This window comes from Bolinopsis microptera, chromosome 7 (assembly GCF_026151205.1).
Source record: "Bolinopsis microptera isolate Bmic1 chromosome 7, MBARI_Bmic_1.0, whole genome shotgun sequence".
NCBI classification, from domain to species: domain Eukaryota; kingdom Metazoa; phylum Ctenophora; class Tentaculata; order Lobata; family Bolinopsidae; genus Bolinopsis; species Bolinopsis microptera.
Genome location: NC_087078.1, coordinates 11,597,565 through 11,620,026, shown reverse-complemented (window position 1 = coordinate 11,620,026; position 22,462 = coordinate 11,597,565). Strand labels below are relative to the sequence as shown.

At 46.8% G+C, this 22,462-nt stretch overlaps 1 protein-coding gene across 1 annotated transcript in view; it reads right to left on the bottom strand.

Annotated features, from left to right (window-relative positions):
* The window catches only part of LOC134818697 (mucin-3B-like), a gene marked incomplete at its 5' end in the record, with an annotated part of 79,541 nt that overhangs the window by 51,883 nt on the left and 5,196 nt on the right, over nt 1-22,462 (bottom strand). Inside the window, 30 exons of the mRNA XM_063828336.1 lie at nt 394-572; nt 698-889; nt 7,799-7,888; nt 8,018-8,025; nt 8,112-8,175; nt 8,328-8,433; nt 8,543-8,720; nt 8,826-9,187; nt 9,316-9,568; nt 9,680-9,749; nt 9,947-10,054; nt 10,262-10,479; nt 10,628-10,658; nt 11,946-12,073; nt 12,647-12,847; nt 13,237-13,404; nt 13,581-13,841; nt 13,896-13,969; nt 14,013-14,189; nt 14,314-14,524; nt 14,760-15,062; nt 15,410-15,545; nt 16,728-17,028; nt 18,408-18,543; nt 18,667-18,985; nt 19,059-19,983; nt 20,101-20,321; nt 20,558-20,761; nt 20,844-20,902; nt 22,367-22,414. Coding sequence (XP_063684406.1) covers nt 394-572; nt 698-889; nt 7,799-7,888; nt 8,018-8,025; nt 8,112-8,175; nt 8,328-8,433; nt 8,543-8,720; nt 8,826-9,187; nt 9,316-9,568; nt 9,680-9,749; nt 9,947-10,054; nt 10,262-10,479; nt 10,628-10,658; nt 11,946-12,073; nt 12,647-12,847; nt 13,237-13,404; nt 13,581-13,841; nt 13,896-13,969; nt 14,013-14,189; nt 14,314-14,524; nt 14,760-15,062; nt 15,410-15,545; nt 16,728-17,028; nt 18,408-18,543; nt 18,667-18,985; nt 19,059-19,983; nt 20,101-20,321; nt 20,558-20,761; nt 20,844-20,902; nt 22,367-22,414 — 5,731 coding nt within the window. The remainder of the gene's footprint in view (nt 1-393; nt 573-697; nt 890-7,798; nt 7,889-8,017; nt 8,026-8,111; nt 8,176-8,327; nt 8,434-8,542; nt 8,721-8,825; nt 9,188-9,315; nt 9,569-9,679; nt 9,750-9,946; nt 10,055-10,261; nt 10,480-10,627; nt 10,659-11,945; nt 12,074-12,646; nt 12,848-13,236; nt 13,405-13,580; nt 13,842-13,895; nt 13,970-14,012; nt 14,190-14,313; nt 14,525-14,759; nt 15,063-15,409; nt 15,546-16,727; nt 17,029-18,407; nt 18,544-18,666; nt 18,986-19,058; nt 19,984-20,100; nt 20,322-20,557; nt 20,762-20,843; nt 20,903-22,366; nt 22,415-22,462) is intronic.

Here is a 22,462-nt window from a genome sequence, read left to right as displayed (position 1 = left end):
GGGGTTAAGAATTTTTTTCAAACTAAAGGCGTTTTGTTGAGGAAGTTGTGCTTATGAACTGAAGGGTTTTTTTTGTATGGAGAGTTTAGGGTTTTGGTCGGTTTTTTTTGAAAGGGGGTGGTGTAAGGGTTTTTAGTCCTAGAAGGGGGGTTGTTTTTAGGAAAAAATTTTGTTTAGGGGAACGGAAGGGTTTGGAAAGGGTGTTAGGGGGGGTAAGAAGGGGTTTTCAGAGAGCAGAAGGGTTGTTGTTTGGGAGATGTTGTGCTTTATGAACTGGGAAAGGGGGTTGACGGATGGCTTGAGGATGGTGGGTTTAAGAGGTTTGCTAAGACTAGAAAGGGGTTGTTGTTAGGATGATGTTTTTGGGTTTTGAAATGGGAAGTGTTGTTGTACGGTGACTTGAAGGGGGGTGTTTAAGAATTTTGTCTAGATGACTAAAGGCGTTGTTTTTTGAGGAGATGTTGTGCTTGATGAAATGGAAGGGGGTTGTTTGTCGGATGAGCTTGAGGGTGGTGTGAAGAAGTGTTTTTTCTAAACTAGAAGGCTTTGTTGGGAGAGTTGTGCTTGATGAACTGGAAGGTGTTGTTTACTGGATGAAATTTAGGAGTGGTGTTTTGAAGTTGTTGGGCTAATGGCGGGGGGGGTTTTGGTTGGTTTGGGATGATTTTTTGGGTTGATGAACGAAGTGTTTTTTTACGAGAGCTTGGAGGGGGTTAAGAATTGTTGTCTAATAGCAGAAGGGTTGTTTTGAGATGAGGTGCGAGAACTGGGAAGGTGTTGTACGGGGGACTTGATGGATGGGGTTGAAAAAAGTTTTGTGCAGATGAGAAGGGGTTGTTGTTGAGGAATGTTGTGCTTTTTGAACAAGGGGGTTTTTGTACTGGATGAGCTTGAGGGGGGGGGTTAAGAAGTTTTGTGCTAAGCAGAAGGGGGTTGTGTTTTAATGAAAATTGTGTTGATGAAAATGAAGGGGGGTTTTTTTGTACGGAGAGCTTGAAGGATTGGTTTAAAAGGTGGTTTTTATGACTAAAGGCTTTTTTGTTGAGGAATGTTGTCTTGATGAACGGGGAAGTGTTTTTTGTACGGATACTTGATGGATGGGGGTTTTAAGAAGTTTTGTGTAAGACTAAAAGGGGTTTTTTGAGGGTAGTTGGGCTTTTAGAACTGGAAGGTTTTTTGTACTGGAACTTGAGGAGGGTGGGGGGAAAAGTTTTTTTTGGGGAGAGACAGAAGCGTTTTTTGTTGAGGGAAAGGGTTTGCTTGAGAACTGGGAAATGTTTTTTACGGAGAGCTTTTTGGGGTTTTTGGGGGAAAAATTGTTTTGCTGAGAGCAAAAGGGGGGTTTTTGGGTGATTTGTGCTTGAGAACTGGAAGGGTTGTTGACTGGATGACTTGGGGGTGGTTTGGGAAGGGGGTTTTTGTAGATAGCAGAAGGGGTTTTTTTGGAGAATTTGCTTTATGAAATGGAAGGTGTTTTGTACAGAGCTTGAGGAGTGGTGGGGTTTAAGAAGTTTTTTGGGAATAGCTGAAGCGTTGTTTTTTGAGGATGTTTTGCGAGAAAATGGGAAAGGGTGTTGTACTGTGAGCTTGAAAGGGGTGGGGGTTTTAAGAGTTTGGCAGATAGCAGAAGCGTTTTGGGGTTTAGTGATGTTTTGCTTGTTTAACGGGAAGGGGTTTTTTTTACGGATGGCTTGGTGGAGGGTGGGGAAAATTGTTGGCGTGACAGAAGGGGTTTTTGTTGTTTGGGGGAAAGGAAGTTGTTTTTGGTATGGAAAGGGAAAAGGGGTTTTTGTTTTGGTTGGATGAGGGATGAAGGAGTGTTTTTGGGGAAGGAAGGGTTGGTTGGGTGGGCTAGAAGGAGCTAGGGTTTGGGGTGGGGGGTTGAGGGGGGTTTTTGCGTGGTGAAGGGTTGTTGGGGAAAATTTTGGGTATGAAAGAAGGGGTTTTGTTGGGGGAATTTTTTTGAGGGAAGGGTTTTGGGGTGAAGGGTTTTGTTTAAAATTTTAGTTTTGGAAAAGGGGGTTTTTGGGAAAGGTTTTTTATGAGGTGGGGGGTTTGTTAAAGGGGGGGTTTTGTTTAAGAATTTTTTGGAAATTTTTTTTTAGGAAAAGGAAAATTTTAGGGGTTTTTTTCGGGGGTTGTTGTTTTTGGGGATTGTTTTTGAAGTGGGGGAAGTTTAAAGGAAAGGGTTTTGTGGTGGGTTTGGGGGGGTTTGAAGGGTGTTTTTGAGAATTTTTTTTGGTGAAATGAAGTGTGTTTGGTGAGATGAATTTTTGGTTAGAAATTTGGGTTTTTGTGAAAAAAAAAAAAAAAAAAAAAAAAAAAAAAAAAAAAAAAAAAAAAAAAAAAAAAAAAAAAAAAAAAAAAAAAAAAAAAAAAAAAAAAAAAAAAAAAAAAAAAAAAAAAAAAAAAAAAAAAAAAAAAAAAAAAAAAAAAAAAAAAAAAAAAAAAAAAAAAAAAAAAAAAAAAAAAAAAAAAAAAAAAAAAAAAAAAAAAAAAAAAAAAAAAAAAAAAAAAAAAAAAAAAAAAAAAAAAAAAAAAAAAAAAAAAAAAAAAAAAAAAAAAAAAAAAAAAAAAAAAAAAAAAAAAAAAAAAAAAAAAAAAAAAAAAAAAAAAAAAAAAAAAAAAAAAAAAAAAAAAAAAAAAAAAAAAAAAAAAAAAAAAAAAAAAAAAAAAAAAAAAAAAAAAAAAAAAAAAAAAAAAAAAAAAAAAAAAAAAAAAAAAAAAAAAAAAAAAAAAAAAAAAAAAAAAAAAAAAAAAAAAAAAAAAAAAAAAAAAAAAAAAAAAAAAAAAAAAAAAAAAAAAAAAAAAAAAAAAAAAAAAAAAAAAAAAAAAAAAAAAAAAAAAAAAAAAAAAAAAAAAAAAAAAAAAAAAAAAAAAAAAAAAAAAAAAAAAAAAAAAAAAAAAAAAAAAAAAAAAAAAAAAAAAAAAAAAAAAAAAAAAAAAAAAAAAAAAAAAAAAAAAAAAAAAAAAAAAAAAAAAAAAAAAAAAAAAAAAAAAAAAAAAAAAAAAAAAAAAAAAAAAAAAAAAAAAAAAAAAAAAAAAAAAAAAAAAAAAAAAAAAAAAAAAAAAAAAAAAAAAAAAAAAAAAAAAAAAAAAAAAAAAAAAAAAAAAAAAAAAAAAAAAAAAAAAAAAAAAAAAAAAAAAAAAAAAAAAAAAAAAAAAAAAAAAAAAAAAAAAAAAAAAAAAAAAAAAAAAAAAAAAAAAAAAAAAAAAAAAAAAAAAAAAAAAAAAAAAAAAAAAAAAAAAAAAAAAAAAAAAAAAAAAAAAAAAAAAAAAAAAAAAAAAAAAAAAAAAAAAAAAAAAAAAAAAAAAAAAAAAAAAAAAAAAAAAAAAAAAAAAAAAAAAAAAAAAAAAAAAAAAAAAAAAAAAAAAAAAAAAAAAAAAAAAAAAAAAAAAAAAAAAAAAAAAAAAAAAAAAAAAAAAAAAAAAAAAAAAAAAAAAAAAAAAAAAAAAAAAAAAAAAAAAAAAAAAAAAAAAAAAAAAAAAAAAAAAAAAAAAAAAAAAAAAAAAAAAAAAAAAAAAAAAAAAAAAAAAAAAAAAAAAAAAAAAAAAAAAAAAAAAAAAAAAAAAAAAAAAAAAAAAAAAAAAAAAAAAAAAAAAAAAAAAAAAAAAAAAAAAAAAAAAAAAAAAAAAAAAAAAAAAAAAAAAAAAAAAAAAAAAAAAAAAAAAAAAAAAAAAAAAAAAAAAAAAAAAAAAAAAAAAAAAAAAAAAAAAAAAAAAAAAAAAAAAAAAAAAAAAAAAAAAAAAAAAAAAAAAAAAAAAAAAAAAAAAAAAAAAAAAAAAAAAAAAAAAAAAAAAAAAAAAAAAAAAAAAAAAAAAAAAAAAAAAAAAAAAAAAAAAAAAAAAAAAAAAAAAAAAAAAAAAAAAAAAAAAAAAAAAAAAAAAAAAAAAAAAAAAAAAAAAAAAGGGGGGGGGGGGGGGGGGGGGGGGGGGGGGGGGGGGGGGGGGGGGGGGGGGGGGGGGGGGGGGGGGGGGGGGGGGGGGGGGGGGGGGGGGGGGGGGGGGGGGGGGGGGGGGGGGGGGGGGGGGGGGGGGGGGGGGGGGGGGGGGGGGGGGGGGGGGGGGGGGGGGGGGGGGGGGGGGGGGGGGGGGGGGGGGGGGGGGGGGGGGGGGGGGGGGGGGGGGGGGGGGGGGGGGGGGGGGGGGGGGGGGGGGGGGGGGGGGGGGGGGGGGGGGGGGGGGGGGGGGGGGGGGGGGGGGGGGGGGGGGGGGGGGGGGGGGGGGGGGGGGGGGGGGGGGGGGGGGGGGGGGGGGGGGGGGGGGGGGGGGGGGGGGGGGGGGGGGGGGGGGGGGGGGGGGGGGGGGGGGGGGGGGGGGGGGGGGGGGGGGGGGGGGGGGGGGGGGGGGGGGGGGGGGGGGGGGGGGGGGGGGGGGGGGGGGGGGGGGGGGGGGGGGGGGGGGGGGGGGGGGGGGGGGGGGGGGGGGGGGGGGGGGGGGGGGGGGGGGGGGGGGGGGGGGGGGGGGGGGGGGGGGGGGGGGGGGGGGGGGGGGGGGGGGGGGGGGGGGGGGGGGGGGGGGGGGGGGGGGGGGGGGGGGGGGGGGGGGGGGGGGGGGGGGGGGGGGGGGGGGGGGGGGGGGGGGGGGGGGGGGGGGGGGGGGGGGGGGGGGGGGGGGGGGGGGGGGGGGGGGGGGGGGGGGGGGGGGGGGGGGGGGGGGGGGGGGGGGGGGGGGGGGGGGGGGGGGGGGGGGGGGGGGGGGGGGGGGGGGGGGGGGGGGGGGGGGGGGGGGGGGGGGGGGGGGGGGGGGGGGGGGGGGGGGGGGGGGGGGGGGGGGGGGGGGGGGGGGGGGGGGGGGGGGGGGGGGGGGGGGGGGGGGGGGGGGGGGGGGGGGGGGGGGGGGGGGGGGGGGGGGGGGGGGGGGGGGGGGGGGGGGGGGGGGGGGGGGGGGGGGGGGGGGGGGGGGGGGGGGGGGGGGGGGGGGGGGGGGGGGGGGGGGGGGGGGGGGGGGGGGGGGGGGGGGGGGGGGGGGGGGGGGGGGGGGGGGGGGGGGGGGGGGGGGGGGGGGGGGGGGGGGGGGGGGGGGGGGGGGGGGGGGGGGGGGGGGGGGGGGGGGGGGGGGGGGGGGGGGGGGGGGGGGGGGGGGGGGGGGGGGGGGGGGGGGGGGGGGGGGGGGGGGGGGGGGGGGGGGGGGGGGGGGGGGGGGGGGGGGGGGGGGGGGGGGGGGGGGGGGGGGGGGGGGGGGGGGGGGGGGGGGGGGGGGGGGGGGGGGGGGGGGGGGGGGGGGGGGGGGGGGGGGGGGGGGGGGGGGGGGGGGGGGGGGGGGGGGGGGGGGGGGGGGGGGGGGGGGGGGGGGGGGGGGGGGGGGGGGGGGGGGGGGGGGGGGGGGGGGGGGGGGGGGGGGGGGGGGGGGGGGGGGGGGGGGGGGGGGGGGGGGGGGGGGGGGGGGGGGGGGGGGGGGGGGGGGGGGGGGGGGGGGGGGGGGGGGGGGGGGGGGGGGGGGGGGGGGGGGGGGGGGGGGGGGGGGGGGGGGGGGGGGGGGGGGGGGGGGGGGGGGGGGGGGGGGGGGGGGGGGGGGGGGGGGGGGGGGGGGGGGGGGGGGGGGGGGGGGGGGGGGGGGGGGGGGGGGGGGGGGGGGGGGGGGGGGGGGGGGGGGGGGGGGGGGGGGGGGGGGGGGGGGGGGGGGGGGGGGGGGGGGGGGGGGGGGGGGGGGGGGGGGGGGGGGGGGGGGGGGGGGGGGGGGGGGGGGGGGGGGGGGGGGGGGGGGGGGGGGGGGGGGGGGGGGGGGGGGGGGGGGGGGGGGGGGGGGGGGGGGGGGGGGGGGGGGGGGGGGGGGGGGGGGGGGGGGGGGGGGGGGGGGGGGGGGGGGGGGGGGGGGGGGGGGGGGGGGGGGGGGGGGGGGGGGGGGGGGGGGGGGGGGGGGGGGGGGGGGGGGGGGGGGGGGGGGGGGGGGGGGGGGGGGGGGGGGGGGGGGGGGGGGGGGGGGGGGGGGGGGGGGGGGGGGGGGGGGGGGGGGGGGGGGGGGGGGGGGGGGGGGGGGGGGGGGGGGGGGGGGGGGGGGGGGGGGGGGGGGGGGGGGGGGGGGGGGTGGGGGGGGGGGGGGGGGGGGGGGGGGGGGGGGGGGGGGGGGGGGGGGGGGGGGGGGGGGGGGGGGGGGGGGGGGGGGGTGGGGGGGGGGGGGGGGGGGGGGGGGGGGGGGGGGGGGGGGGGGGGGGGGGGGGGGGGGGGGGGGGGGGGGGGTGGGGGGGGGGGGGGGGGGGGGGGGGGGGGGGGGGGGGTGGGGGGGTGGGGGGGGTGGGGGGTGGGGTGGTGGGGGGGGGAGGGGGGGGGGGGGGGGGGGGGGGGGGAGGGGGGGGGGGGGGGGGGGGGGGGGGGGGGGGGGGGGGGGGGGGGGGAGTTTTTACTGGTGGTATGGGTTGAAGGTTTTGTGTGGAGAAAGGTTTGTTGAAATTTGGGTGATCTGAATGTTGTTGAGGATGATTTTGGGGGTTTAAGGTTTGTCTAAAGGGGTTTTAATTTTTGTGGAAATTTTGGGTTTTTGTTGTAAGGATGTGTGTTGAGATTTTGTGAGATGGCTAAAGGGTTTTGTTGGGATTGGTTGGCTAGGTGGTTTGGTTTTGGGTGGGAAGAAGTTTTGCAAACTAAAGCGTTGTTGTTGGATGATGGTGCTTGATGACGAGGTGTTTGTACTGAGACTTGATGGAGTGTGTTAAGAAGTTTTTGTTAAAAGGGTTGTTGGAGAGATGTTGCGATAACTGAAGGTGTTTTGTACGAAGCTGAGGAGTGGTGGTTGAAGATTTGTGAAGAAAGGTTTTTTGTGGTGATGTGTGCTTGATGAACTGGAAGTGTTGTAAGGAGTTGGGTGGTGGTTGAAGAGTTGTGTGGGGAAAAAGGGGTTTTTTTGAGAGATGTTGTGCTGATGAACTGGAAGGTTTTGTACGGAGCGGGGGGTTGAGAAGTTTTTGGCTTTTCGGGTTGTTTGGTATTGCGGAAGGGTTGTATGGATTTGAAGAGTGGTTTTAAATTTAGAAGGTTTGTGGGAAATTGTGCTGGTTTGGGGGTTGTATGTGAGCGGAGTGTGGGAAGGTTTTTGTAGATGAGTTGTGTTGAGAATGGTGGGAGGGGTTTGTTTTGGGGGGAGGGGGTGAAAGTTGGGTAGATGGTGAAGGGTTTTTTGAGGATGATGTTGTCTGATGACTGAGGTGTGATGAACTTGTGAGTGGGTTAAAGTGGTGTGATTTAGAAGCGTTGTGTGGAGAGTTGAAATGAGGTTGGATGGAAATGAGAGTGTTGGTGAAGATGTTCAGAGCGGGGTTTTGTTGAGTTTGGGTTTTTTGAAGGGGTTTGTTTCTGAGGTTGAGAGTGGTGTAAGAGGTTGTATGAAGAAGGTTTTTGTGAGGGGGTTTTGGTTTAAGGGTTTTTTGAGAGTGATAGTGGGTGAAGAAGGGTTTAGAGGAAAAGGGGTTTTTGTGAGGAGTGTTTTTTGGCGAGGGTTGTGATGGTGGTAGGTTGTTAAAGAAATTGTAATAAGCAGGGGTTTTTGGAGATATTGCTGAGAACGAATGGTTTAGGAGAGGTTGGGGAAAAAAGGGTGTGTAGTGATGGCTTGGTGGAATGTTTTTAAAGCGGATGTGTTTTTTAAGATTGAGGTGTTGAGAATTGGTTGAAAAAAAGTTTGTTGGAGATTGGGGTGGGTTGTTTGGAGAGCTAGAGGGTTAGAGTTGTTTAGAGCGAAGGGTTGTTGATAGTCTGGATGAGCTTTATGGGGTGGGTGTTGAAGAAGTGTTGTGCAGAAAGAGCAGAAGGCGTTTTTTGTTGAGGATGATTTTTGGCTTGATGAACTGAAGGGGTTGTTGTACTGGATGAGCTGATGGAGTGTGGTTGAAGAAGTTGTTGTGCTAGATGAGCTAGAAGGCGTTGTTGTTGAGGATGATGTTGTGCTTGATGAACTGAAGGGTTGTTGTACTGGATGAGCTTGAGGAGTGGTGGTTGAAGAAGTTTGTGCTAGATGAGCTAGAAGGCGTTGGTTTTTGAAGGGTGATGTTGTGCTTGATGAACGAAAAGGGGTTGGGTTTTACTGGATGAGCTTGATGGAGTGGTGGTTGAAGAAGTTGTTGTGCTAGATGAGCTAGAAGGGCTTGTTGTTTAGATGATGTTGTGCTTTTAATGAACGGAAGGGGTTGTTGTACTGGATGAGCTTGATGAGGTGGTTGAAGAAGTTGTTGTGCTAGATGAGCTAGAAGGGGTTTGTTGAGGATGAGTTTTTTGCTTGATGAACTGGAAGGTTTTGTTGTACGGGGTGAGCTTTATGGAGAGGTGGTTGAAGAAGTTGTTGTGCTAGATGAGCTAGAAGGCGTTGTTGTTGAGGATGATGTTTTGCTTGAGAACTAAGGTGTTGTTGTACTGGAAAGAGCTTGATGGAGTGGTGGTGAAGAAGTTGTTGTGCTAGATGAGCTAGAAGGCGTTGTTTTGAGGATGATGTTTGCTTGATGAACTGAAGGTGTTGTTGTACTGGATGAGCTTGAGGAGTGGTGGTTTAAAAAAGTTGTTGTGAAAATGAGCAGAAAGGCGTTGTTTTTGAGGAGATGTTGTGCTTGATGAACTTTTAAGTGTTGTTGTTCTGGATGAGCTTGATGGAGTGGTGGTTGAAGAAGTTGTTGTGCGCAGATGAGCTAGAAGGCGTTGTTGTTGAGGGATGATGTTGTGCTTGATGAACTGGAAGGTGTTGTTGTACTGATGACTGAAAGGGGTGGTGGTTGAAGAAGTTGTTGTGCTAGATGACTAGAAGGCGTGTTGTTGAGGATATGTTTTGCTTGATGAACTGGAAGTTTGTTGTACTGGATGAGCTTGATGGAGTGGTGGTGAAGAAGTTGTGTGCTAGATGACTAGAAAGGCGTTGTTGTTGAGATGATGTTTGGCTTGATGGAACTGGAAGGTGTTGTTGTACTGGATGAGCTTGATGGGGTGGTGGTTGAAGAAGGGTTTTTGGCTAGATGAGCTAGAATGCGTTGTTGTTGAGGATGATGTTTTTGCTTGATGAACTGGAAGGTTGTTGTACTGGATGAGCTTGATGGGTGGGGGTTGAAGAAGTTGTTGTGCTAGAGAGCAGAAGGCTTGTTGTTGAGGATGAAGTTGTGCTTTATAACTGGGAAGTGTTGTTGTACTGGATGAGCTTGATGGAGTGGTGGTTGAGAAGTTGTGGGGCAGATAGCTAAAGCGTTGTTGTTTAGGAGATGTTGTGCTGTGAACTGGAAGGTGGTTGTTGTACTGGGGTGAGCTTTATTGGGGTGGTGGGTTGAAGAAGTTGTTGGCTAGATGACTAAAGGGGTTGTTTGAGGATGATGTTGTCTTGAGACCTGGAAGGTTTTTGTTGTACTGGAGACTTTAGGGGGGGTGGTGGAATTGTTGTGGGTAGATGAGCTAGAAGGCGTTGTTGGGTTTAGGATGAAGTTTGCTTGAGAACGGAAGGGGTTTGGGGTACTGGGTAGCTTGTTGAGTGTGTTGAAGAAGTTTTTTGTGCTAGATGACCTAAAGGGGTTGTGTTGAGGATGATGTTGTGCTTGATGAACGGAAGGTGTTTTTTGTACTGATGAGCTTGGGGGATGGTGGGGTTTGAAGAAGTTGTTGTGCTAGATGAGCTAGAAGGCGTTGTTGTTGAGGATCGATGTTGTGCTTGATGAACTGGAAGGTGTTGTTGTACTGGATGAGCTTGATGGAGTGGTGGTTGAAGAAGTTGTTGTGCTAGATGAGCTAGAAGGCGTTGTTGTTGAGGATGATGTTGTGCTTGATGAACTGGAAGGTGTTGTTGTACTGGGATTGAGCTTGATGGAGTGGTGGTTGAAGAAGTTGTACTAAAGGCGTTTTGTGAGGATATGTTGTGCTTGATGAACTGGAAGGTGATATGACTGGATGAAACTTGATTTGGGGTTGGTTTGAAGAAATGTTTGCTAGATGACTAGAAGGCGTTGTGTGAGGGTGTTGTGCGATGAACGGAAGGTGTTGTTTACTGGATGAGCTGAGGGTGGGGGTTGAAGAAGTTGTGGCTAGATGAGCTATGAAGGGTTTTTTGAGGATGAGTTGTGCTTGAGAACTGGAAGGTTTGTTGTACTGGATAGCTTGAATGAGTGGTGGTTGAAGAAGTGTTGTGCTAGATGAGCAAAAAGGCGTTGTTGTTGAGAGAGTTGTGCTTTAAGAACTGGAAAAGGGGTTGTTGTACTGGATGAGCTTGATGGATGGTGGTTGAAGAAGTTGTTGTCTAGATGAGCTAGAAGGCGTTTTGTTGAGGATGATGTTGTGCTTGATGACTGGAAGTGTTGTTGTACTGGATGAGCTTGATGGAGTGGGTGGTTGAAGAAGTTGTTGTGCTAGATGAGCTAGAAGGCGTTTGTTGAGGATGAGTGTGCTTGAGAACGAAGGGTTTTGTTGTACGGATAGCTGATGGAGTGTGGGGGGGTGGGTGGGAAGATTTGGTTGGTGGTGGTAGGGGAGCGAGAGGGTTGGGGTTTTTAGGGGAAAGGGTTTGTTTTAGGTGGTGGATGAACTGGAGGTGTTTTTGACTGAGACTTAGGGTGGTGTTAAGAAATTGTTGTCTAAGAGAGAAGCGTTGTTGTTAGGGTTTGGTTTTCTGATGAACGGGAATGTTGTTGGACGGTGAATGGGAGGTGGGGGAAGAATTTTTTGTCTAGTACTAGAAGGGTTGTTGTTGAGGAGGGGGTTGTGCTGATAAAAGGAAGGTGTTTTTGACGGGATAGCTTATGATTGGGGTGAAAAAGTTTTTGCTAAAGAGGAAGCGGGGGGATGTTGTGTTTAAATGGAAGTGTTTTTTTCTGGATGACTTTTAAGGGGGTTTTGTTTCTAAAGGTGGCTTTTTGGGGGGGTTGGTTGTGTGGAAGTGTTTTTTGGTTTGGAAAATTGGTGGTTTTGGGGGGGGGGGGGAAGGGGGGGGGGGGTGGGCGGGTGTTTTTTGTAGGGGGAAGGGGGTTTTTTGGGTTTGGGGGAGAAGTAAACTTTTGGGGGGGAGGAGGGTTGGTTTTAGAAGAAAGGTTTTTTTGTACTGGATGGGTGGAGATGGGTTTAAGAATTTTGGGGGCAAAGGGGCTTTTGTTGAGATGTGTTTTTGGGTTGATGAACTGGAAGGGGGTTACGGATGACTTGTGGGGGGGGGGTTGGGGAAAAGTTGTTGGCTAGATTTCTAAGCGGTGTTGTTTAGGATGAAGTTGTGCTGAGAACGGAAGTGTTTTGTACGGGTAGCTTGTAGGGGGTTGAGTTTTGTGCAATACTGAACGGTTGTTTAGGGATGTTTTGGGTTATGAACTGGGGAAAGGGGTTTTGACGGGGAAACTTGAGGAGTGGTGGTTGAAGAAGTTTTGGCTAGAGACTAGAAGGCGTGGTTGAGGGTGTTTGGCTTGAGAACTGGGGTGTTGTTTACTGTACTTTTGGAGTGGTGGGTTTAAGAAAATTGTTGTCTAGATTTCTAGAAGGGTTGTTGTTGAGGGTTTTTTGGGGTGATAACGGGAAAGGTTGTTTTACTGGGGTGAGCTTGGGGGATGGGGTTTAAAAGGTTTTTTGGCTAGATGACTAGAAGGTTGTTGTGAGGGTATTTTCTGAAGGGAACTGGGGGGGTTTTGACGGGGTGACTTAAAGGGGTGGGGTTGAAGAAATTGTTGCTAATACTAAAGGGGTTTTGGGTGATGTTGTGTTGATAAAGGGGAAGGGGGTTTTTTGTACGATGACTTTATGGTTGGTTGAAAATTGTTGTGCTAGAGAGCTAAAACGTTGTTGTTGGGGAGTTTGTTGGTGGTGGGGAAGGATCTGAAGGGGGGGGGTTTTTGGGTACTAAAGGGTTGTTTTTGGGGAAATTTTTTTGGAAGAAGGTTTTTTGTCTAGATTTTAAGGGGTTTAAAAAAGGGGGGGGGCTGGGTTTTTGGTTTGGGGTATGGTGCGAGAAAGGAAGGGTTGTTTTACTGGGGAACGATGGGGGGGGGGAAGATTTTTTGGGCTAAAGACAGAAGGGGTTGGGGGTTTTTGGAGGTTGTGCTTAGAACTGGGAATGTTGTTGTACTGAAGGGCTTGATGGGGTGGGGGGTTGAAGAAGTTGTTGGCTGATAGCTATAAGGGTTGTTTAGGGTGAAGTGCTTGATAACGGGGGTGTTTTTTTACTGGGGGACTTGATGGGGTTGGGGGTTTAAGAATTTTTTGTGCTAGAGAGCAAAGGGGTTTTTGTTGAGGGATGTTGGCTGATGAACGGGGAAGGGGTTTGTTTTACTGGGGATACTTAGGATGGGGGGTTGAAGAATTTTTGGGGGGGGAAATGCTAGAAGGGGTGTTGTTGAGGATAGTTTGGGTTGAGAACGGGGAAGGGGGGGTTTTTGACGGAAGCTTTTATGGGGTGGGGTTTTAAAAGGGGGGTGGCTAGAAGCTGAAGGCGTTGTTTTTTTGAGGAGAGGTCGATGAAATGGGAAGGGGGGGGTACGGGGGAGCTTATGAGTGGGGTTGAAGAAAGTGGTCAGATGAGCTAAGGCGTTGTTTTTAGTGAATTTTGGCTTGATGAACTAAGTGTTGTTGAAGGAGACTTTATGGGGTTTTTGGTTTAAAAATTGTGGTTTTTATAGAACTTGTTTTGAGGGGGAAGGGTTGTTTAGAAGGGAAGTTTGTTTGTACGAAGGCTTTGGGGTGGATTTTGGTGTGAGGGGGGGCTAGATGAGTACGGTTTTTTTGAGGAGAGTTGTGCTTGATGAACTGGAAGGTGTTGTTGTACTGGATGAGCTTGATGGGAGTGGTGGTTGAAGAAGTTGTTGTGCTAGATGAGCTAGAAGGCGTTGTGTTGAGGATGATTGGTGCTTGATGAACTGGAAGGTGTTGTTGTACTGGATGAGCTTGATGGAGTGGTGGTTGAAGAAGTTGTTGTGCTAGATGAGCTAGAAGGCGTTGTTGTTGAGGAATGATGTTGTGCTTGATGAACTGGAAGGTGTTGTTGTACTGGATGAGCTTGAAGGAGTGGTGGTTGAAAGAAGTTGTTGTGCTAGATGAGCTAGAAGGCGTTGTTGTTGAGGATGGATGTTGTGCTTGATGAACTGAAGGTGTTGTTGTACTGGATGAGCTTGATGGAGTGTGTGGTTGAAGAAGTTGTTGTGCTAGATGAGCTAGAAGGCGTTGTGTTGAGGATGATGTTGTGCTTGAAGAACTGGAAGGTGTTGTTGTACTGGATGAGCTTGATGGAGTGGTGGTTGAAGAAGTTGTTGTGCTAGATGAGCTAGAAGGCGTTGTTTGTTGAGGATGATGTGGTGCCTTGATGAACTGGAAGGTGTTGTTGTATACTGGATTGAGCGTGATGGAGTGGGTTGAAGAAGTTGTTTGTGCTAGATGAGGCTAGAAGGCTTGTGTCGAGGAAGATGTTGTGCTTGATGAACTGGAAGGTGTTGTTGTACGGATGAGCTTGATGGAGTGTGGTTGAAGAAGTTTTGTGCTAGATTAGCTAGAAGGGGGTGTTGTTGAGGATGATGTTGTGCTTGATGAACTGGAAGGGGTTGTTGTACTGGATGAGCTTGATGGAGTGGTGGTTTTAGAAGTGTTTGCTAGATGACTAGAAGCGTTGTTTTTTGAGGAGATTTTGCTTTAGAACTGGAAGGTGTTTTTTTGTACTGGATGAGCTTGGGTGGAGTGGTGGTTTAAGAAGTTGTTGTCTAGAGAGCTAGAAGGCGTTGTGTTTGAGGATGATGTTGTGCTTGATGAACTGGAAGGTGTTGTTGGTACTGGATGACTTGATGGAGTGGTGGTTGAAGAAGTTTGTTGTGCTAGATAAACTAGAAGGCGTTGTTGTTGAGGATGAGTTGGGGCTTTATGAACTGAAGGTGTTGTTTTACTGGATGAGCTTGATGGAGTGGTGTTGAAGAAGTTGTTGTGCTAGATGAGCTAGAAGGCGGTGTTGTTGGAGGATGATGTTGTGCATGAATGAACCTGGAAGGTGTTTGTTGTACTGGATGAGCTTGATGGAGTGGTTGGTTGAAGAAGTTGTGTTGTGCTAGATGAGGCTAGAAGGCGTTGTTGTTGAGGGATGATGTTGGCTTGATGAACTGGAAGGTGTTGTTGTACTGGATGAGCTTGATGGAGTGGGTGTTGTTGAAGAAGTTGGTTGTGCTAGATGAGCTAGAAGGCGTTGTTTGTTGAGGGATTGATGTTTGTGCTTGATGAACTGGAAGGTGTTGTTGTACTGGATGAGCTTGATGGAGTGGTGGTTGAGAAGTTGTTGTGCTTAGATGAGCTAGAAGGCGTTGTTGTTGAGGATGATGTTTGTGCTTTGATGAACTGGAAGGTGTTGTTGTACTGGATGAGCTTGATGGAGTGGTGGTTGAAGAAGTTGTTGTGCTAGATGAGCTAGAAGGCGTTGTTGTTGAGGATGATGTTGTGCTTGATGAACTGGAAGGTGTTGTTGTACTGGATAGCTTATGGAAGGGGGTAAGAAGTGTTTTTGCTAGATGGTAAAGGCGTTGTTGTTGAGAGGGATGTTGTGCTTGATGAACGGAAGTGTTGTTGTACTGGGTGAGCTTGATGGAGTGGTGGGGTTGAAGAAGTTGTTGTGCTAGAAGCTAGAAAAGGGGGTTGTTGTTGAGGGGTGTGTTGTGCTGTGAACGGGGTGGTTTACTGGGTACTTGGGGAGGGGTGGTTTTAAGAATTTTGTGCTAGAGACTAGAAGGTTTTTGTTGAGGAGATTTGGGGGCTTGAGAACGAAGGTTGGGTTTTTCTGGGTGACTGTGAGTGGGGTTGAAGAATTGTTGTGCTAGATGACTAGAAGGGTTGTTGTTGAATATTTTTGCTGAGAACTGAAGGTGTTTTGTACTGGAAGCTTGAGGAGGGTTTTTTGAAGAAGTTTTTGGCAGTGACAGAAGCGTTGTTGTTGAGGATGAGTTGTGCTTTATGAAAGAAGGGGGGTTTTTTTGGATGACTTGATGGGGTGGTGGTTGAAGAAGTTTTTTGGGGGAGATGACTAAACGTTTTGTTGAGGATGATGTTGTCTTGAGAAAGGAAAAGGTTGTTGTACGGTGAGCTTGATGGGGGTGGTGGTTGAAGAAGTTTTTGTGCTAATGAGCAGAAGGGGTTGTTGTTGAGGGGGAAGTTTTCTTGGAACTGAAGGGGTTTTTTTTATGGGGTCTTGATGGGGGTGGTGGGTTTAAAATTTTGTGCAGATGACTAAAGGTTTTTGTTGAATGAGTTTGCTTTAAAATGGAAGGGTTTGTTGTCGGTGACTTTGGGTGGGGTTTTAAGAATTGTTTTTGCAAATGCTGAAGGCGTTTTGTTGAGGATGATTTGTCTTTATGACGGAAGGTGGTTTTAGGGGTGCTTTTGGGGGGGTGGGGTTGAAGAAGTTTTTTGTGCTAATAGTGAAGGGGTTGTGGGATTGTTGTGGTTTATGAAGGGGAAGGGGTTTTTTGTATGGGGGAGCTGTGGTGGTGGGGAAGGTGTTGGCTAGTGACTAAAGGGTTGTTGTTGGGGTGTGTTGGCTTGAGAACGGGGGGTGTTTTTGTACGGGTGACTTGGGGTGGTGGTTGAAGAATTGGGGGGGCTAGATACAGAAGGGGTTTTTGTTGAGGAGATGTTGTGCTTGATGAACTGGGGGGGTTTTTGTTGTATTTTATGATGGGGTTGGGTTTGGTTGGGATGGGTAAAAGAACTTTTGGTGGGGGAGAGGTGGTTTGGGTAGGGGAAACTGGAAATGGTTGAGGGGCTGGGGTTATTGATGGTGGTGGTTTAAGAAGTTGGGGTGCAATGAGCTAGAACGTTGTTGTTGAGGATGATGTTTTTTTGGGTAAATGGGGTTTGTTTTTACTGGAAGGGTTGGGGGAGTGGGTGGTTTAAAGAAATGGTTTTCGATACAGAAGGCGTTGTTGTGAGGAGAGGGTTTGGCTTTATGAACGGAAGGGGTTGTGTACGGGAAGCTTGAGGAGTGGTGGTTTAAAAAGTTTGGCTAGATGGGTAGAAGGGGGGTTGAGGATATTTTTTCTTTATGAAAGGAAGGGTTGTTTTCCGGGTGAGCTTGATGGAGTGTGGTTTTTAAAAAAAATTTTTGTGCAGATGAGAGAAGGCGTTTTTTTTTTGAGGAAGATTTTTTCTTATGAACGGGGTTGGGTTTTTTTGGGAAACTTGATGGAGGGTGTTGAAGAGGGGTTGTGCTAAAAGGGTAAAGGCGTTTGTTGTTGGGAGATGTTGTGCTGAGAACTGGAGGGGTTTTGGGACGGTGAGCTTATGGGGTGGTGGGGATAAGGGTTGGGGCTAGGGCTAAAGCGGTTGTTGTTGAGGATGATGTTGTGTTTTGGGGGAAGGAAAGGGGGGGGTTTATAGGTTTGGGGGGGTTTGGGGGGGGGTTTGTTGGGGGTAGGAGTGGGGTTTTGGGGGGGGGGGGGGGGTGTGGGGGGGAAGGAGGGGGGTTTTTTTTTTTTTTTTTTTTTTTTTTTTTTTTTTTTTTTTTTTTTTTTTTTTTTTTTTTTTTTTTTTTTTTTTTTTTTTTTTTTTTTTTTTTTTTTTTTTTTTTTTTTTTTTTTTTTTTTTTTTTTTTTTTTTTTTTTTTTTTTTTTTTTTTTTTTTTTTTTTTTTTTTTTTTTTTTTTTTTTTTTTGGGTTTTGTTTGGGTGATGACAGAAGGGTTTGTTTGAGGGGTGATGTTGTCTTGAGAAAAATGGAAGGTGTTTTTACTGGTTAGCTGAGGGTGGGGGTTTGAAAAATTTTGGGTAAGAGCTAAAGCGTTGTTGTTGAGGATGAATTTTTGGGGGATAACTGGAAAAGGGGTTTGTTGTACGGTGAGCTTGAGGGTGGGGTGGTTGAAAAATTTTTTGTGCAATTAGGGGTGAAGGGGGTTGTTGTTGAGGGTGATGTTTTGGGTGATGAAAGGAAGGTGTTGTTTACTGATGAGCTTTGGAGTGGGGGGTTGAAGAAGTTTGTGCAGGGTAAAACTAAAGGCTTGTTGGGGGTTTGAGGTATTTGTTCTTGAAAAAACGGAAGGGTTGTTGACGGGATGAGCTTTGAGGAGTGGGGGGGTTGAAGAAGTTGTTTTGCAGATGGCAGAAGGCTTGTTGTTGAGGGTGATGTTGTGCTTTTAACTGGGAAGGTTTGTTGTACTGGGTGACTTGATTGAGTGTGGTTGAAGAAGTTTTGTCAAATACAAAAAGGCGTGTGTTGAGGATAGGGGGGGGCTTTAGAACGGGAAGGTGTTGTTTTACTGGGGTACTTGAGGGTGGTTTTTAAAAATTGTGGCAAAAGACTAAAGGGGTGTTGTTGAGGGGATTTTTCTTTAGAACTGGAAGGTTGTTGTCGTGACTTATGGGTGGGTTGAAAAGTGTTTGCAGTACTAGAAGGCGTTGTTGTTTAGGGTGATTTGGCTTAGACTGAAGGTGTTGTTGTCTGATAGTTGGGAGGGGGTTGAAAAAGTTTTGTGCTAATGACTAGAAGCGTTTTGTTGAGGTGATGTTGGTGCTTTATGAAATGGAATTTTTTGTTTTTTCTGGGTGAGCGATGGAGTGGTGGTTGAAGAAGTTGTTTCTAGATGCTAAAGGGGTTTTTGAGATGTTTGTGCTTGAGAACTGGAAAGGGGGTTGTTTACTGGATACTTGATGGAGTGGTTTGAAAAAGTTGTTTCTAGATGATAGAAGGCGTTGTTTTGAGGATATTTGTGCTTGATGAAAATGGAAGGTTTTTTGTACTGGAAAGTTTTTTGCTAGAGGGCTAGAAGGCGTTGTTTTGAGGAGTGTTTGTGCTTGATGAACGGAAATTTGTTGTATGGAGAGCTTTAATTTTGGGTGGTGTTGAAAATTTTTGGTTTTTGAGTAAACGTGTTGTGATGATGATTTTTTGATGAACTGGGGGTGTGTTGTCGTGCTTGATGAGTGGTGGTTGAAGAAGTTGTTTTTCTGATGAGCAAAGCGTTGTTTTTGAGGAAGATGTTTTTGCTTTGAAATGGGAAAGGGGTTTTGTTGTCTGGATGACTTATGATGTGGGTTGGAATTTTTGTGCTAATACTAAAGGGGTGTTGTTTAGGTGATTTGTGCTTGATGAAATGGAAGGTGTTGTTTTAAATGGATGAGCTTGATGGATGGGGGTTGAAGAAGTTGTTGTCTAGATACTGAAGGCTTGTTTTTGAGGATATTTTGCTTGATAACGGAAAGGGGTTGTTTTTACGATGACTTGATGGGTGGGGGTTGAAGAAGTTGTTTTAAAGAGCAGAAGGGGTTTTTTGTTGAGGTGATGTTTGCTTGATGACTGGAAAGGGGTTTTTGTAAGGGGAATTTTAGGAGGTGGTGAAGAATTTTTGGGAGATTGCAGAGGGTTGTTGTTGGGAAAGAGAGTTTTGCTTGATAACTGAAGGGGTTTTGCTGGAGAGCTTTATGGAGTGGTGGTTTAAAAGTTTTTGCTAGATGACTAGAAGGTTGTTGTTTGGGGGTGATGTTGTGCTTGATGAATGGGAAATTTGTTGACTGGATACTTGAGGGGGGGGGGTTGAAGAATTGTTGTGCTAGAGAGCTAGAAGGCTTTTTTTGAGGATGATTTGTGCTTGATGAAATGGAAGGTGTTGTTGTACGGGTACTTGATGGGGTGGTTGAAGAATTGTTGGCTAATGACTAAAGGGGTTTTTTGTTTTAGGATGTGTTGTGCTTGATGAACTGGAAGGTGTTTTTGTACTGGGTAGCAGCTTGATAGGAGTGGTGGTCGAAGAAGTTGTTGTGCTAGAGGAGCTAGAAGGCCGTTGGTTTGTTTGAGGATGATGTTGTGCTTGATGAACTGGAAGGTGTTGTTGTACTGGTTTGAGCTTGATGGAGTGGTGGTTGAAGGGTAGTTGTTGTGCTAGATGTGTAGAAAGCGTTGTTGTTGAGGATGATGTTGTGCTTGATGAACTGGAAGGTGTTGTGGTACTGGATGAGCTTGATGGAGTGGTGGTGAAGAAGGTGTTTGCTAGATGAGCTAGAAGGGCGTTGTTGTTGGGGATGATGTTGTGATTGATGAATGGAAGGTGTTGTTGTACTGGATGAGCTTGATGGAGTGGTGGATGAAGAAGTTGTTGTGCTAGTGAGCTAGAAGGCGTTGGTGTTGTGGATGTATGTTTGTGCTTGATGAAAACTGGAAGGTGTTGTTGTACTGGATGAGCTTGATGGAGTGGAGGTGGTTGAAGTGGGTGTTGTGTAGATGAGCTAGAAGGCGTTGTGTTGAGGATGATGTTGTGCTTGATGAACTGGCAGGTGTTGTTGTACTGGATGAGCTTGATGGCGATGGTGGTTGAAGAAGTTGTTGTGCTAGATGGCTAGAAGCGTTGGTTGTTGAGGATGAAGTTGTGCTTGATGAACTGGAAGGTGTTGTTGTACTGGATGGCCTAGATGGAGTGGTGGATTGAAGAAGTTGTTTGCTCGATGAGCTAGAAGGCGTTGTTGTTGAGGATGATGTTGTGCTTGATGAGCTCGATGGAGTTGTTGTTGATGCTGATGAAGAGACTGAAAGGTGTTGGTGTTCTTGTGGTTGTTGAGGATTGTGATGTTGTTGTGAGTAGAAACTTGTTGATGTCGAAGAGAGGGTTGAAGTTGCGAAGTAGAAGATTATGTTGGAGGGTACTCGCTGAGGTCGTGCTTGATGAACTGGTTGGTGTAGTGGATGGAAGAAGTTGTATGATGCTAGATGAGCTAGAAGGCGTTGTTGTTGAGGATGATGTTGTGCTTGATGGAACTGGAAGGTGTTGTGAAAGGTGTTGTTATCAGTGATGAGCTTGATGGAGTGGTGGTTGAAGAAGTGGTGTGCTGATGAGCTAGGAAGGCGTTGTTGTTGAGGGATGAATGTTGTGCTTGATGAACTGGAAGGTGTTGTTGTACTGGATGAGCTTGATGGAGTGGTGGTTGAAGAAGTTGTTGTGCTAGATGAGTAGAAGGCGTGTTGTTGAGGATGATGTTGTGCTGATGATATGGAAGGTGTTGTTGTACTGGATGAGCTTGACTGGAGTGGTTGGTTGACAGAAGTAGTTGTGCTAGATGAGCTAGATGGCATGGTTGTTGAGGATGATTGTTGTGCTTGAGGAACTGGAAGGTGTGGTTGTTTACTGGATGAGCTTGGATGGAGTGGTGGTTGAAAAAGTTGTGGTGGCTAGATGAGCTAGAAGGCGTTGTTGTTGAGGATGATGTTGTGCTTGATGAAACTGGGTAGGTGTTGTTGTACTGGATGAGTTGATGGAGTGGGGTGAAGAAGTTGTTGTGTAGATGAGCTTAAGAAGGGGTTGTTGAGAGGATGATTGTTGTGCTTGATGAACAGGAAGGTGTTGTTGGACTGAGATGAGCTTGATGGAGAGTGTGGTTGAAGAGTTGGGGTGCTAGATGAGCTAGAAGGCGTTGTTGTTGAGGTTGATGTTGTGCTTGATGAACTGGAAGGTGTTGGTTGTACTGGATGAGTTGATGGAGTGGTGTTGAAGAATTTGTTGTGCTAATGAGCTAGATAGGCGTGTTGTTGAGGATGATGTAGTGCTTGATGAATGGAGGTGTTGTTGTATGGAGGAGCTGGATGGAGTGGTGGTTGAAGAAGTTGTTGTGCTAGATGAGCTAGAAGGCGTTGGTGTTGTGGATGATGTTGTGCTTGATGGAAGGGAAGGTGATGTTGTACTGGATTGAGCTTGATGGAGTGGTGGTGAAGAAGTTGTTGTGCTGAGATGAGCTAGAAGGCGTTGTTGTTGAGGATGATGTTGTTGCTTGATGAATGGAAGTGTGTTGGTGTACTGGTGAGCTTGATGGGTGGTGGTTTGAAGAAGTTGTAGTGCTAGATGAGCTAGAAGGCGTTGTTGTCGAGGATGTTGTTGTGCTTGATGAACTGGAAGGTGTTGTTGTTCTGGTTGAGCTTGAAGGAGTGGTGTTGAAGAAGTTGTTGTGCTAGATGAGCTAGGTAAGAAGGCGTTGTTGTTGAGGATGATGTTGTGCTTGATGAACTGGAAGGTGTTGTTGTACTGGATGAGCTTGATGGAGTGGTGGTTGAAGAAGTTGTTGTGCTAGATGAGCTAGAAGGCGTTGTTGTTGAGGATGATGTTGTGCTTGATGAACTGGAAGGTGTTGTTGTACTGGATGAGCTTGATGGAGTGGTGGTTGAAGAAGTTGTTGTGCTAGATGAGCTAGAAGGCGTTGTTGTTGAGGATGATGTTGTGCTTGATGAACTGGAAGGTGTTGTTGTACTGGATGAGCTTGATGGAGTGGTGGTTGAAGAAGTTGTTGTGCTAGATGAGCTAGAAGGCGTTGTTGTTGAGGATGATGTTGTGCTTGATGAACTGGAAGGTGTTGTTGTACTGGATGAGCTTGATGGAGTGGTGGTTGAAGAAGTTGTTGTGCTAGATGAGCTAGAAGGCGTTGTTGTTGAGGATGATGTTGTGCTTGATGAACTGGAAGGTGTTGTTGTACTGGATGAGCTTGATGGAGTGGTGGTTGAAGAAGTTGTTGTGCTAGATGAGCTAGAAGGCGTTGTTGTTGAGGATGATGTTGTGCTTGATGAACTGGAAGGTGTTGTTGTACTGGATGAGCTTGATGGAGTGGTGGTTGAAGAAGTTGTTGTGCTAGATGAGCTAGAAGGCGTTGTTGTTGAGGATGATGTTGTGCTTGATGAACTGGAAGGTGTTGTTGTACTGGATGAGCTTGATGGAGTGGTGGTTGAAGAAGTTGTTGTGCTAGATGAGCTAGAAGGCGTTGTTGTTGAGGATGATGTTGTGCTTGATGAACTGGAAGGTGTTGTTGTACTGGATGAGCTTGATGGAGTGGTGGTTGAAGAAGTTGTTGTGCTAGATGAGCTAGAAGGCGTTGTTGTTGAGGATGATGTTGTGCTTGATGAACTGGAAGGTGTTGTTGTACTGGATGAGCTTGATGGAGTGGTGGTTGAAGAAGTTGTTGTGCTAGATGAGCTAGAAGGCGTTGTTGTTGAGGATGATGTTGTGCTTGATGAACTGGAAGGTGTTGTTGTACTGGATGAGCTTGATGGAGTGGTGGTTGAAGAAGTTGTTGTGCTAGATGAGCTAGAAGGCGTTGTTGTTGAGGATGATGTTGTGCTTGATGAACTGGAAGGTGTTGTTGTACTGGATGAGCTTGATGGAGTGGTGGTTGAAGAAGTTGTTGTGCTAGATGAGCTAGAAGGCGTTGTTGTTGAGGATGATGTTGTGCTTGATGAACTGGAAGGTGTTGTTGTACTGGATGAGCTTGATGGAGTGGTGGTTGAAGAAGTTGTTGTGCTAGATGAGCTAGAAGGCGTTGTTGTTGAGGATGATGTTGTGCTTGATGAACTGGAAGGTGTTGTTGTACTGGATGAGCTTGATGGAGTGGTGGTTGAAGAAGTTGTTGTGCTAGATGAGCTAGAAGGCGTTGTTGTTGAGGATGATGTTGTGCTTGATGAACTGGAAGGTGTTGTTGTACTGGATGAGCTTGATGGAGTGGTGGTTGAAGAAGTTGTTGTGCTAGATGAGCTAGAAGGCGTTGTTGTTGAGGATGATGTTGTGCTTGATGAACTGGAAGGTGTTGTTGTACTGGATGAGCTTGA